Genomic DNA, 15747 nt, shown 5'->3' with positions numbered 1-15747 from the left:
TAGGTTGAAAAAATAATAATGCAAAGTCTTTAATTGAACTGAAAAAATGCCATCCCATTGGAAGTCCTACTCCTGAATACATACTGACTTTACTTTTGATTTGATTTGATTTAGTTTAATTTACTTCGCGTTTTGTGCCTCTTGGCTAATTTGCGAAGATGGGGATGAGTGATGAAATTCATGAATGGACATTCACAAACAACTAAGCCCGACCGGGATTCGAACCCGGGACCCTTGGCGTCGCAGCGCGATGTGCTAACCACTCGGCCACAGGGTCGGGCGTACTGACTTTACTGAACAATTTTTTAAAAAACTGGCAAATTGCAGAAGAAGGCGTTAAAACTGATTTTACTGTCCAATTTTAACACTGCAATTAAAATCCACAGCACACACTTAACCTTACCTTGAAGACAAGCCAAAGGGGGCTCGGAAACAAGTGACGCCCCTCTGTCTCCTCCTCCGGAATGCTTGTTCTATGAGCTTGGCTTCCGACTGAGGATCAATGCGCCAGAACGAACCTTTGCCGGGCTCCTCCTGGGACCGTGGCACCTTGATGAAATATCTATTTAATGACAAGTTGTGCCTAATTGAATTCTGTAATGAAAGGGAGAACAATTGAAAAGCTAGTACGAAAAGTGTATTTGCAGCATAACACAACATGCGGCTGAACATAATAATGCATAGTTTGTGCCAACTAAGGATGGACAAAATATCTGGATAATAGATATCTTGATTTCAAATTATCCGATATCCATTTTGGATGCAACAGAAAATCCAGATATCCAAACAATACAGATATCTGGTTAATCCAAATATCCAGATAGTATGGATAATCTTGACTATATTTGCTGGTGTACAAGACACTTTTTTCCTTTAAAAATAGTTCTGAAAAACACGGTGCGTTTTATACATCGTCAGGAAGAGGAAGAGGTCTAGCATTTCACAAGGTTGTGAATGGGTCAAAGCTTCATGGGGTGCTGGGAAAACTAAGACCGTGGTTAAATCATTTAAGAAGTGTAGCATTAGTAATGCACTGGATGGTACAGAGGACATTTTGTTGTATGAGGACTCAGATTTAGAAGAGCTTTCAAGTGACTCTTCATTTAGCTATGGAGATCTATGTCTGGGTTTTGATGCAGAATGTACGAGGTTTGTTCAAAAAATATTAAGACTTTAATAAAAAAAATTGTGTATTCAGATACCACAATCTTACATTAATTTTCTTCAAAGTAGTGCCCTTGGGCTGCCACACCCTTCTCCCAGCTGTTCTCCCACTGTTGGAAGCAGCGCTGGAACGCCTCTTTTGGGATTGCGTGCAGATGGTACGTCGGATTTTGCATGATGTCTTCTCTGGACTGAAATCTGTTTCCTTTCATTTTCAGCTTGGGGAAAACCCAGAAATCACACGGAGCCATGTCAGGAGAATAGGGAGCCTGACGAAGCACAGGTGTGCTGTGTTTCACCAGGTAAGTCTGTATCTCCAAGCGGAGTTTCTTCTGCTCGATCGTTCGCAGCTTTGGCAAGAACTTCGCCGAGATTCTCCTCTAGCTCAAATCATTAGTCAAAATGGAATGAATGGATCCAATGCTGATGCTGAAAGTTCTCTGATCGTGATTCAACGATCCTGCATCACCAGGGTCCTCACTTGGTCAATGACGATTTCATATCTGGATGTTGAGGGCCTACCAGAACGTGCTTCACTCTCACCTGACGTGCAGCCATCTTTGAAGCGTTTGTACCACTCCTTTATCTGTGTGGTGCCCATTGCTTTGTCCCCGAAGGCCTTACGGATCGTTTCCACTTGGGATTCTCCAAGCTTGACACAAAATTTAATGCAGTAGTGTTGTTCAAGTTTTCAGTCATTTTGTCAAAAACGAAATTCTGATGCTTACTTACATCTCCTCACTCATCGGTGGTCTGCCGGCGACCGACTGCTTCTGCAGGCAGGAAAAATAACAAAAATGCACATTAGGATCACCTACAAACGTGTATCAAACCACGCCTCCCTAACTACATTTGTTTACGCCAAAAAAATTAAGGTGGGATACTTTTTGAACAAACCTCATATTCTTTGCTAGTTAAGATTAGGTAAGTTATTTGTAGAAAGTTTCATTTTCATCACTTCCCACGCCTTCCAGATTCACACTGCCACTGGCAAATTTATCCTCCACCTCAAAGGAACCTGCAACACCTCTAATTTAATCTATATCCTCACCTGTGGTGGCTTTTACCTCAACCCTCAACTTCAGGACCAATAACCAGTGCTCCTCCACCCACAATGTGGACTTCGCTGTTGCCATACATACAAACCATCACAATATACCTTTCCAATTAAAGCTTCCGGGTAGTGATCATCCACCCCTCAAACCCCAAACTGTCAACACAACAGTACACAAAAGGTGGGAGGGCCTACGTACAAGGCTCTAAATGGACACTAATGGCATTTCGGTTCGACACTAATGGCATTTCGGTTCGTGATGTCGACAATCTACCTCTTCCATCTTGCCACCGTCATAACCGAAGACAAAAACAGACAACAGCATGTTAACGAAAGTAAAGCATTCAGTTGGGTGAAAATTCCCATTTCCGGCTCTACCTACATATCAGCAACGAGTGCAACCATACCCACTGGCCTGAACAAGGCCACCAAGTAACTTTCGCAACCAGACTCATCTCCACTCCCAACCTCCACCCAACCGTAACCCTGCTTCAAGACTCGCAGTTTTCGACAAGCCTGACGAAGGAACCAAGTTTTTCCATAGCACTAAAACTTTGATAAAGACCTGGCAATGCTGTAGGTCGAAATCTTCCGTTTCCACCAGTGACGATGCAGCTTGCAGGCAGGAAAATTTGAACTTTCCACGTTTCTTGTGAGTTTCCTGGTACAGAAAAAGTTCAAATTTTCGCAGGCGCAAGCCACGCATTCAGATATAGAAGTGAAGTAAGCAAGGAGAATGAAGTAATAGTGTGACCTGAAGGGTGACCAGGTCCAGCAACGACATGGTTCTCTAGCCAGGCTTGTCGAAGACTGAGTGGTGTGGGTGAGATGTCCCCCCTCCAACATATATAGGTTTAGTAGTCATTACGGACAAATAAAAAGCAAAGTTCACACTTGTACGAGTATCATGATAAAATAAAAGAAAAATGCAAATGAAAAAGACCAATCTTACTGACCTGCCATCCTTTATCTGCTGTCCTGTAGTAAGGATAATTTTTGGTAATATATGAGTAGATACCACTCAGTGTCAATTGTTTGTCAGGAGCTGAAGCAATGGCTTGAACAATAAGCTGGGCGTACGAGTAAGGAGGTTTTGAATCATCCTGAAAAAAATTAACCAAATTATACTAATTTCTAAACATACACCTTTAGACAGTCCTTTCAAAAGTACACACAATACCTGGTCTCACACAGCTCGGTTACTAACAATTCTTCGTAATTTTGATTCCTTGTTAATTCAATAACAGAACTAGTACAACTTCAGAGCTGAATTTCTAGCTGATCTACGTGTAGTAATATTTTGGGTAACAGCAAAGTGTCCTAGGAGAAATACGAAGTATTGCAAAATTGTACAAATGATTGTTACAGTAAATTTGAACCTTGAGAAAAGTAATTATCACCGGAGTTCTGAAAAGTGTAAAAAAAAAAAAAAAAAAGACGTAAAAAGTACCTTACCCAACTATCCACACTTACCATCAACAAGACATTTTTTGATCATAGAAGAAAGAGAAAGTATCGTGCAGAATAGTGGAGATGATTGCGAAAGTAAATGTGTATATTTCTGAAAGTAATTAGCACCGTCTGCAGTTCCGAAAAGTCCTATTTATTTGACGAAAAGATGACATAGAAGGTACCTTATGCAAATATCACTGCTTCCCATCAACAAGGCATTCCACAGACTATGATCGACATGAGGCTTGAAGGGGTGCCATGTTCGAAACAAACATGATGTTAAAAGCATTTAGGGAAATTATTGTAATGCTAAGAGCCCTAAGCTTCGCCTGCCTAACCTAACTACGAAAGTATTTAGAGATGTTTCTTCAATGCAATAAACTTGACTTAAATAAAAATTGAAACATGAACTATGAATTACTTACGTGAAGTTTAGAAGATTTTGCACTTCCGCATTGCACAATTTAATGGTTCAATCCTATTAATTTCGAAGATCCACTGTCTTCATTCACAAAAGGGTACTGAACCATTAAATTGTGCAATGCGGAAGTGTGAAATCTTGTAAACTTCACGTAAGTAATTTTAAACCGCAACCATCATGAATGGACTATGAAGAAATTGGAATTAAACAATCTAAACTTGGGCTGTAATCTTACAACAATACCAAAACAATTGTCACATATTTCTGAGAATGTTGAGACTTGAAGTTGTTATAAGCAAACAGAGCTTTAAAAACACCACATTGCACTGAACTTGCCACAACTACAGGGTGGTAATAAAGTCTTTCCAAGTTTTACAAAGGTTTATTACAAAGATAAACTTTAAACTTTAGTTTTTTCTTCACATAGATTGCAATTGCTGGAACTGAAAATGGCGTCAGTGCATGAGAAAGCTCAATGTGTTTTATCATGAGACCATGTCACAGATTGCTGTACAGTGAAATTGTAGGAGGAAATATGGACGACCACAACCTGATTACCAAGAAATGTTGCACCACAACACATGACATGAAATTGCATATTGCTAAGATGTTCTGCGGGGCAACAAAGACCACACCTGTAGAAGTGTATTGGCATTGTAAATATACTTTACGAGTTTCTCTTCCATTTGTCACAAGCCATGCACATGCCATGTAACAAACCTTTGTAGTATTGGACAGACTTTATGGTCACCCTGTACATCAATAGTCCAGACTTTATGGTCACCCTGTATATCAATAAGTCCAGACTTTATGGTCACCCTGTACATTAGTAAGTCCAGACTTTATGGTCACCCTACCCTGTATATCAATAAGTCCTCATGCCATTTTGGACCAACATTCATACATCGGAAACCAGATTTGTCACATCCCTACTTCAAACCAAATAATGTGCTGTGATTGTTAATCAAACTCATACAGAGCTGTTCTGACAGGTGTCCCATAATTTTTTGCTCAAAACTGAAAATGTCCTTCCTTGATATATCAACTAAACTGATCTAAAACAACAATGCCTTTCATTCTGAATTCCACATCTTTTCAACTCTTACCTTTGGAGGACTATGGGCTTCTAAAGATGGCGGGGGAGGGCAGGGTGCGGCTGTCCCATTTGGTCCTGTCCTGTAGAGTTTCTGATTGGATTGTTCCTCGGGACTTGGTACCGAGTGTGTGCTGTGACTAGCTCCAGAGGAAGTTGTGCTCACGATCTCTGCCTTCTCGTCTGCTCCCGAGTGGCTGGCAGCCGCTGCTGCATATGCTGCCACCATCTGGAGATCTGCGCTGATGTTCCGCCTTCCTTGACCACCACGGGGACTGGCTGGACATGAGTTTGCAGCACTGCAACGAAACAGAGGAAGTGTTTATTTCATGGTTTTGGTGTGCATTGTTACGGCAAGCAAATACCTCTTTGAACTAGCATAGAACAGGATTTCCCACTTGTTTTTTGCAAATATACAGGGTGTTGTTGCCGTGGTGCCTAAAAATTTTCACTTGTTTACTGAATTTTTAAATCCAGTTCGAACATATTTTTTGTTAATGTTTTGAGTCCATCATGTTTTCCTTTACAATAACAAGCACAGTACGTGCTTTTTTCCGTATCATGAAATCACACAGTCCAATCTTGCATTAATTAATAAATTACATGTTTCAAGAACAGATTCCTTAGCTGACCTGGAGTATTTGCATCACCATGCAAAGTTGTGCAGTTTAGGTGGTGATTGAGTACACAGGACCTACACGACCAGTATTTGTTGTGCAAGGGACTTTTTACATCACAAAGTAAGGTCATGCGGTTCTGGTGGCAACTGGATGTGCATCTACAGGAGCCATAGCATCGCTATTTGTCACACAAGAAATAATGGAAAATAACTCACACGGTATTTCATCTTCGTCCACATAGCAAAACTTTTCTGACCAATGTCTACGAAAATTATAATTCTTGAACCTAAAATGTGCTGTGCGTAGCCTTCTTTTTCTATTAAAACCAGGGAGCACATTATACATGTACAAATCCTGTAAATTTATGCTGAAAGATGAATCCCCATACACATTCTTACCACATTTCAAACGAATAACAATCAAAACCTGCACTTTCAATATTATGTACAAACACATTACTTAACCAGAAATAGGAAAGAGAAAATATAACAATTCATGCCTTGTGTCATGAACATTGTAAAATTAACCATAACATTGTTCTCTTGGTTATGCAAACTTTCAGACTGATCTCAGTCCTTCCTTAAGGATCAGCTGGACCTTTCACATGATGATTTCATTCTATAAGTAAATGAACAATACACACTATGTTTTACATAAATTTTGAACACGATTGTTTAGAATATGATTTCTGTAATTTTGGATACGTTTAAGTACTTCAAAATAATCCACAAATGCAGGCTATATCAGATTAGTTACTTAATTGGAAGCACAAAACTGCACACAAACAATTATTTCTATCTCTAGCCAGAGGACCCCCTGAAGCGAAAGTGTCAGCGTTGCCAACCTCAAGGACCAGCTCTATCCACTGTGGCCGGGAGTTCCACAAAACACATCCTTGTATAGTGCATAGTGATTGTGTTAAGTATTGGATCAATTACGGCCATATTCGAATTTTCCTCTTCTTTCGAAAGATATACCAAAATCTTAAAAAAATTACATATCCTAGATATTTGCAATTGTTCTGTGTCTGTGAAAATATCTAGACAACAGCGAAAGTAAACAACACAATGATTCACGTGAATGCTCTAGAAGGAATTCTAAGGATATACACTAGACTCTCGCTAATCCGGCCCTCAATAGTCTGCCCTCTCAGTAGTATGGCCCACATCCGGCCTGAATGAATTATCGTGTTCAACAGCGTTTGCGTGATAAATCATGCGACAACTAAAAATTCGTGACATGTTTCATAGTGAGTGATACTATTGTATATGTACACACTGAACGACTAAATTTTCTATGTAAATGAATGTACAGTGTCTTTGGATTTAATAGAGTACAGCCTGTGTGGTCTGTATGTGTTTAAACTACATAGTAGTACGTAATTTCCAACCCTCTCAATAATCGGGCACTTCCGCGAATCCGGCACCCATATGTGCAAGGAATGGCCAGATTAGCGAGAGTCTAGTGTATATAATTTTTCGGATTTTGAAATCATAGCAGATTTTGAACGGCAAGAACAATTCAAAAACTGCTTCGCTGGTGTTGGTCAAATGTCCAGCCGAGCCTTAAGTTTGGAAAGGTCTTGAGGAAGATGTAAAATGGGAAGTAGAGATGGTTAAGTGCAAGAAAAAGCTTGTGCCTTAACTTCACCATCCAAAAGAAGAAGTAAATAAATAAATGTTTAAGACATGGATAGAATTCATCAAAACAAGAGCTGAGCTCATGCTGAAGTATCAGTAATTGCCAATACCAGCGGTAACTTTATCAGCAAAAAAAAATCACGAAGAAATTATGGGCATCAATTTAAAGTATCTAATTTTAACAAAGTCATGAGCATTCTGTGCAACCTAATCTTAACACCTTTGTTAACCTCCTCAGACCTTAAGAGCAAAGTAACAAAGAGTATCTTTTTATGATTTCACAAATGTAACATGAAACAGTTACGTAGCAAAACTGACTTAGATAGAAAATTTTCAATTATTTTCCCCAAGTCTGTTTCCTACCTACAAAGTTACGACCATGTTCATATGGTAGAGTTCCAATGGAAAAAGAGCCACAGTAGCTCAGTAGTTAGGGCATTTGACTACCATGTGAGAGACCCGGGTCCGATCCCTGGCAGGAAAGAACCGGGATTTTTTCACCTGTTCAAGAGGCTCCGGGGCTTTCCAGCATCGTATAAAGTGGGTACCTGAAGAAAACTCTGGGCAGTAAAGAGGGCTAACGGGCATGGTGCTGATCACATCACCCCCACATTCCGCCGTGATCAAGAAAGTGTGGGGACTTAACTGCACACCCCCTATATGCCTTCACGGCATGGTGCAAAGCACAGGGGAGCACTTTACTTTTTTCTTTTCTTAGTTCCAATGGAAAACTTACATGTTAAAATTTATAAATACCGTATTTCACTCCATAATCACACCCTGTTTTTTCGGTCCAAAATTTAGTTAATTACCTTTCATCACATAATCATCGCATTGGTGCGTTAGATAACAAAACCAATACATATCCATGAAGAATCTTCAGACACAGAAGATTACATTTCGTAGGTCCGTACTTTAAAACACTGCAGAACATTTTCTCAAGTTTAATCTTTCATATATATAACATAAATAAATAACTAATGTGTTACCATTTTTTCAGATGGAAAAAATGTTTGCTAAACATTCATGAAGAAATTATGTCTGCTGATTTGGACTATTCAATTTTAACATCCATTCATGAGTATTGCACCCATCTTAATATTGCACCAAAAACAGTTTAGTAATAAAAGTATTGGAAATACTGACACATCATTAAAAGAAAAATAGGCATAAAAAAATCTTTACATAATCGCACTCTTCATTTTTGTAAAAAAAAAAAAAAAATTCGCATAAAATCTGCAATGATTTTGCCGGGAAATACGGAAGTCTCAACTACTTTAAATTGTCTCATTTTCCCAGTGTATATCTAGTTGGTATTCGTGGTAATCTGTAAGAGTATCGGCTCTGCCCTAGTGAAAAGGTATAAAAATTTGATCTAAGATCAAGTTGGCAGTATGGGCAAAATCTACAAACCATTTTCAAAAATTTGTCTGGTTCATAACCTTTCCAAATTATGTCAAGGGAAAGCTCAATATTTGGCCAGTTTAAAGAAAATTTATGTTGTGCCATTGACATGGTTAATTTTAGAAGCAAAATCAAAATGGAAAAAAAGTGTAACATTCTATAAACTAAAAATTAGTAACAAGAGTAGAAAACGTACCTAATGGTGCCAGTGGGTGAAGGGAAGGGGCTAAAACTGCTGTCAGGGTCTGGAATGTTGATTCTTAAAGGTTGCATAGGCTTCTGCTTGGATGGGGAGGGTAAACGAACAGTCACAGGTGGGTCTGCCTCATCTACCAATGACTGGAACACCAGACGTATATTGGTACTTGGAAAACGAAATGTGCACCTGGAAATAAAAAGGATATCAGTTACACTAATTACATAATGATACAACGATTTATCATATTGTAATATAATTAAGCCTTGTTTCCATATTAAAAACTGTAAGTTGCTGGCCAAGGCAGTTTTTAAGATAAAAACACTTAACAGGTAACGTTTCGACCCTGTATCAGGGTCTTCTTCAGACGAAGAACTAAACTAAAATGATGAAATACTAAACACAGAAAGATTATATACACATAGCAGGGTGACTAACCACACAAAAACAAATCATGTTGACACAGGGTTGAAACGTTACATGTTAAGTGTTTTCATATCTTAATAAACTGCCTTGGTCAGCAACTTAGTGTTTTTATCATATTGTAACCTAATATTCTTGCACTTAAATTGACAGAAATTATCTTATTTTTCTGTCTCCAAGATTTCCTTCTAACACAGTTGCTGTAGGGCCTCCCTGATGACGAAGTGGTAGCGTCGTCACCTTGTAATCAAGGTGACCCGGGTTCGATCCCCAGTGGAGGCACAAAGTGGTTTGGATCCCAGTTTAAACTGTAGGTCCAGTCCCGCTTGGCAAAAAAACCAACAGCTGTTGTGGTGAAGTAAATGCATTTTCCATTATAAAAAACAAATGCAATTAATATTTCTATAAAACTAGATAATCTAGGAAAAAGGGCATACATGCTCATAATTTAGAATTCAAAAATAATTACTTTGAACAGTATTCGGTTTTGTAGATCTTCACCTTAGAAATCATCTGGGACTCGACATCTCAGCAACAAGACTTATAATCACATAATTGTCCAACAAGAGTTGACAAAAGAGTTGTTTGTCACAGGGACAAAGGCGAACGTTTTACAGGGTGTCTACCAAAACAAATTCAAAATTCTTGACTCTCTCTTTTAGTTTGTTTTCATGACCTTTTTTTTCTTCATCTTTCTTAACCTTTATTTATTAGACTCCTGCTTAGATAAAGTTGGAAATTAGCAAATAAGAAAATAAATATTGACTTAATGAAAAACCTCTACCACACGGCTAGTTAAGATGAAAACTTAAAAGAGAATTAGAGTTGCTCTATCTATTAATGAATCCTGGACTGCATTTGGCAGACTAGCCAGGCTCTGGTGTCAGTTAGAGCTCTCACCACGAAAACAATCCAGTGAAGGTCACACCACCCACCGACGAAATCAACCACATACACAACATGCGCAGTGTTGGCTGAGCAGCTTAGAAGTGTGGCAACCCTGGAGAGCCAGGGGTGTGGAGGAGGCAAAGAGAAGCTCCGACCTCCACTGGACTGAGCTACAATATATAATATCATGCGGGGCATGTGTTGTCGTTCCTATATGTTTGTGACTACCCATTCATCCATCTTATCTTACCACCATTCATTCTCATCTTCGCAATTAGCCAACAGGGGTAGAAAAGTGAAGTAAAATAAACTAAATCAATCAATGACTCACTGTGATACCAAATTCTTGACCACAAGTATAATTTCTTGATTTTTATTCACTTCTTGATCTACTTGTTGATTTCCTTAATGTTTCTTGATTTTCAAGACTTCGTCGACTGGCAGACACCCTGCTTTACTTTATACACTTTTAAATAAAAGGGGGGGCCCACACATTCACAATTTCAGCCATTAGCAAAAGGGTCATTCCATGCCAAACGATCCAATGGTGGTTGCATGACCATTTCAGAAAAATTTCATTTTTAGCACATACGTTTGTACATGTTTCAAGATATCAAAACCAATGTTCAAAAAAAATTATCGTCTTTAGTTCTCCTGGGGCAGCCATTTTTCGAACATGGCGCATGGCTTTTTTTGCTCATGTAGCAGTATACAGAAACCTTAATATCTCAAAAACCATTAAGCTAGAGACCTGAAACAAAATTCATTTTGTAGCTAATGAAGTATACTTCCTATGATATTCAGGTATGTTTTGCTTGAAATTGCATCGTAAGTACGAAAATTATGGTGGAAAATGGGGATTTTTTTAAATGAAGGGGTTTAGTCTAAGGCTTGATTTTGTGTAGACCTGCCTGCAGGGTGTCTGTAAATAAAATATAAGTGCTTAGAAAAGCACCCCTTTTTTACAGCATGGGCGTTCATTTAATTTCGATAGTTTTTGGGGTCAAATATCTCAGATAGGTCCTCTTGAAAAATTCTGAAATTTGGCACACAGAAAGCCCTGCATGAAGCTAACTCACAGTAAAAATTTCAACTTATAGATTCAACTCGTTTTGGTCAATATGAGCTAACGTATGTCACCTAATTTCCGACATTGCAAAGTAAGGTTAAACTACATCCCTCCCTGCAGGTAGGTCTACACTTAAAAAAAATCAAGCCTTAGACTAAACCCCTTCATTTGAAAAAATTGGGCTTAAAAATACAATTTATTAACTATTGTTACCCCATTTTCCACCATAATTTTCGTACTTACGATGCAATTTCAAGCAAAACATACCTGAATATCATAGGAAGTATACTTCATTAGATACAAAATGAATTTTGTTTCAGGTCTCTAGCTTTAATGGTTTTTGAGGTATTAAGGTTTCTGTATACTTTTACATGAGCAAAAAAAGCCATGCGCAATGTTGGAAACATGGCTGCCCCAGGAGAACTAAAGACGATAATTTTTTTTGAACATTGGTTTTGATATCTAGGAACATGTACAAACCTATGTATTAAAAATGATTTTTTTTAAAATGGTCATGCAACCAATTATTTAAAAATTTGTTCATTTGACATGGAATGAACCAAAAGTGATGTGGTCAGCACCATGCACTGGCTGCATTTGTATATTAGAAGCTGGATGAACCCCAGAGGTGCTTAATGCAGGGACAGTACAGAGTAGGATGCCATACAGACTTGGCCCCTGCTCACGCAAGAGCAAATGGAAGTTTGAACAAAACCTTAAGTAATCACTGAAACTCCTCAGTATGTGTTAACAGATGTAAATCGAAATCGAACCATGTAAAAATTGCATTCGTGGCATGTTAAAATCGAAATAAAACAAAAGGAACTTTGGCTCACTTCTTGTAGGTAAAGCTAAAGGCTTATCAGCACCCCCTTGTACAAAGTTCACAACTTCAATATAGCAACTATGTTGAGTGATGTGACTTTATCGCATGCATTATATTCCTACATGAAAGATGCACAGCTGCCATTGGAACACCAACAGGATTTCTCAGAATTCGTATTTGTTTATATTTCGTTCTTATAGCAGAGAGAATAAATACAATTGGTTATAATTTTACAGGCTCATTGCTTCCTGTCTCTATAAACAGTGTTTTGCTTTAAAACTAAATTTAAACTCGTTTTTATGTAGGTCTACCGGTTAACTTTTAATTATAGTCCAAACTCGGGTATCCATATTGAATCCAATAGTAGGGCTCTTAGCATTAAAATAATATCCACAATGCACCCAACACCTGGTATCTGGTCTCAAGCATGAAACCTCTGAGCCACACATGAAAATATAGTTCAAGTGCAAGTCTGAAACAACCAGAAACCACAAATCGTTACCTGCTGGGAAGTCCAGATGCTTATGTAGGCTACATTCAAATCATAATCATTTCCAGTATTCTAAAACACTTCGAAATACTCCTATAAAATTTGAGAAAATCATTATACATTAGGAACCATTATCGCATTATCACTTCCCTTCCTCTCACGAACATCTAATGTGTGTATGAAGAAAGAAAAAAAGTCGTAGGAAGCTCTGGTCTCAAAAGCCAGAAAACAGCAATGATGGGACTCAGCGTACTGACAACGCATCACCCAATGAAAAGCCACTTGGCAGGCCTTGGCTATCAAAGGGCTGTTGCACCACTACAGCTTTCAGTTTGGGGCAAAACTTGTAACAATTCTTACACCAATTGACTTCCGACCAGATTCACGTTCAATATGTGTTCAAAATACAAACATGTCCACCATGTCTGATAGCAGACAACATGCACAAATTACTCTCTACAAACAAGATGTTAAACTTATAATTGAAAGACTGAATTTCTCACATTCTTCCTCATGAGGATACGAGAAAGATATGGCATCTCAAGTCCTGTGTTGCATAATAATAAAGTCTGGGAAAAATATTTTATCATTTGGTAAAACTATCAAAGCCGGGAAATGTCTTAACTCGTTTATTCTGTAATTGTTGACATTCGTACTTACCTATTCTGCATTGCAAAAGATTGTTTAACAAGGGCTTTTTTTTTAACGAAATTAGCATCTATTGTTGACATATCGAGTAATTATTGTTCATTTTATTCTCGCTTCCTGAACATGCAAAATGGTGGGCAAATCTTCACTAGTGTTGTGTTTCAAATGGCAAAGCCGTGTTTCAATCTTCTTAACAGAAAATTTCCCGCATAGCCCCAAAAACCATTTGGGATAGTATGACCATCCACGAATAGCCCCAAAAACCATTCCCACATAGACCCACGCACCATCATGGTAAGATTAGGTTACTTTAGGTTGGGCAATAGTGGAAAAACTGTGTGTTTGGAAACACGTACCGGGGATTACGTCATCAGATGCTCCGAACATGCGGTTCAAGTACATGGACGGAAATGCAAGAAATAGCTTTCGTGCATCGGACAGACATTATTATAGAAAAAAAACATGAATCAGCAGCCAAATACATTGAAAAATTTGACAAAACACTTCTACGACCTTCCCGGCTTTGATAGTTCTACCTATCATTTTACCTTCTTAAGATGTACATTCATTCATCACATAATACCAGAACCTGCATCACATACTACAAACGAACACCAAATTTCAAAACCAGGCTTAGTAAAGGGGAAAAAAAACAATGTGGCTATTATATTACGAGTTATTTAAGGAAGAATGTGCATTGGTTCATTTGAATTACTCAATCATATATCTAATGGTCACTCTCAGTCTATGTACAATAGCAATGGCATAAATGTAAACAAACTGATTTTCTGATGTGGAGGTGTAAGGGTAAATTTAGAGCTAAATTGACTATAAATTGGACCACACATAAAAAATTTAAGGGGGTTTGAGAGTGTGTGTATATAAATCGCTACTTTAACATACCGGTATGTTTCTTATCAATGTAAATAATACTTACAGTTAAAAATTGCACTAGGAGAACATTTGAATAATTATAAAAGTGAACCTGAATTATTCAATTTGAATATGTAGGTCTATATTTAATTACATATCTACACCACTTCTATATTGTCATAATTCGTAAGAACACTGAATTCTACTGCTGGATTACATAATTTCATGTTTCTGAATATGTAAATATGCAACGAAATATCGCAGACCCAGTTCAATCAGGCAAGACATATTTACTACGACGATGCACATTTACGTAACCAGTGTGTGTTTGTAAACAAACCCCAAGAAGTAGCCTTCCAGTAAGAAGCAAAAACAAGATGCAACCTTTTTTAAAGAAAAAACTGTTACATAATTGATAGTCAATTTGTGTATTTGACTTCTAATCCGTAAAACCTATTAATAACAAGGTCTGTTCTCATAATCCGACACGAAACCTTGGTCTAAAAATAGCACTACGTATACGAAGAAATAACAACATAACTAAAAGAAACGATTTTTATTACATGCATATTGTTCTCAAAGAACTACGCCTTGGGCACTGCGAAGAAACGTGCGCCATCAGTTCCGGCCTTCAAGTTGGTAAACACGCTGTTTTTCAGGTCCACGAGCCAAATCAACACAGGCGATACCATGTTTACTTTAAGATGCAAAACTTACGTTTTTGGTAACTGAAGCGACGGTGCTCCTTTCCTCTGGAAAACTCCATCTACGAACACACCATTCTTGCCGTTGCAGATCATGTAAAAATGAGGATGATCAAAATAAATCTCAAGGTGTTTTCTTGATATAAAACTTGAGTGTCCCATGTTTACATCGACCTCGCCTCGCGAACTATTTCGACCAATGGTTATCCGCTTCTGACGAACCATATACTCAAACTCTCGTCCTTCTAGCCGAGCTATAGCAGTTCCTTTCGATTCCGGGCTCCATTGGGCCTTTGAAGGACTAGTTGGGGCTGATTTTAGGGCCAGGAGAGCCCATGCTTCGCTCTCTGGGTTCCGTGAATGTGCAGACATCACTCAAGGAATATGGCTTCCTTACGGTCAAGGAGGTGCTTTTGCTAGTAGCAGGTGTACACATGCCTTGCCTTGTTCTGCCAGATAAACATACGCAGACGGTCACCTGTTACACTTTTCTGCCACCGCGAGCGCTACTATCGATGTCTACTGCGAATGCATATGCATCATCATGGCATCATGTATCCAAATGGATGGAAGAAATGGGATGGTTATTTTTTAAAAAATAAAACTAGCAACATACGTAGTAATAAAGATCAAATGCATCAAACCTTATGTAGACTTCATGCAACGTTGATGAACTGTACACTAGTAATAACATATAGTTAGATATCTTTCAAATGAAATCTTTAAAAAAACTTTTTAGAAAATGTGAGAGATTTTTAATATTGTATTTCTTTTAACTGAGT

At 38.2% G+C, this 15747-nt stretch overlaps 1 protein-coding gene across 2 annotated transcripts in view; it reads right to left on the bottom strand.

The window, feature by feature from the left end:
* LOC145989973 (forkhead box protein K1-like) overlaps positions 1–15376 on the bottom strand; it is a 33268-nt gene extending 17892 nt beyond the window's left edge. For both annotated transcript variants that reach the window (XM_083125527.1, XM_083125528.1), the window contains exons 1-5: positions 14979–15376; positions 9045–9233; positions 5198–5483; positions 3175–3321; positions 404–594 (exon numbers count right to left, since the gene is read on the bottom strand). In XM_083125527.1, coding sequence (XP_082981653.1) covers positions 404–594; positions 3175–3321; positions 5198–5483; positions 9045–9233; positions 14979–15337 — 1172 coding nt within the window. In that variant the 5' untranslated portion in view covers positions 15338–15376. The remainder of the gene's footprint in view (positions 1–403; positions 595–3174; positions 3322–5197; positions 5484–9044; positions 9234–14978) is intronic.
* Between the last annotated feature and the right edge of the window lie 371 nt (positions 15377–15747).

Source organism: Lepisma saccharinum, chromosome 7 (genome assembly GCF_977018435.1).
Source record: "Lepisma saccharinum chromosome 7, izLepSacc3.1, whole genome shotgun sequence".
Taxonomy (NCBI): Eukaryota; Metazoa; Arthropoda; class Insecta; order Zygentoma; family Lepismatidae; genus Lepisma; species Lepisma saccharinum.
The sequence above is the reverse complement of the archived record's forward strand: the minus strand, read 5'-3'. Positions and strand labels throughout refer to the sequence as shown.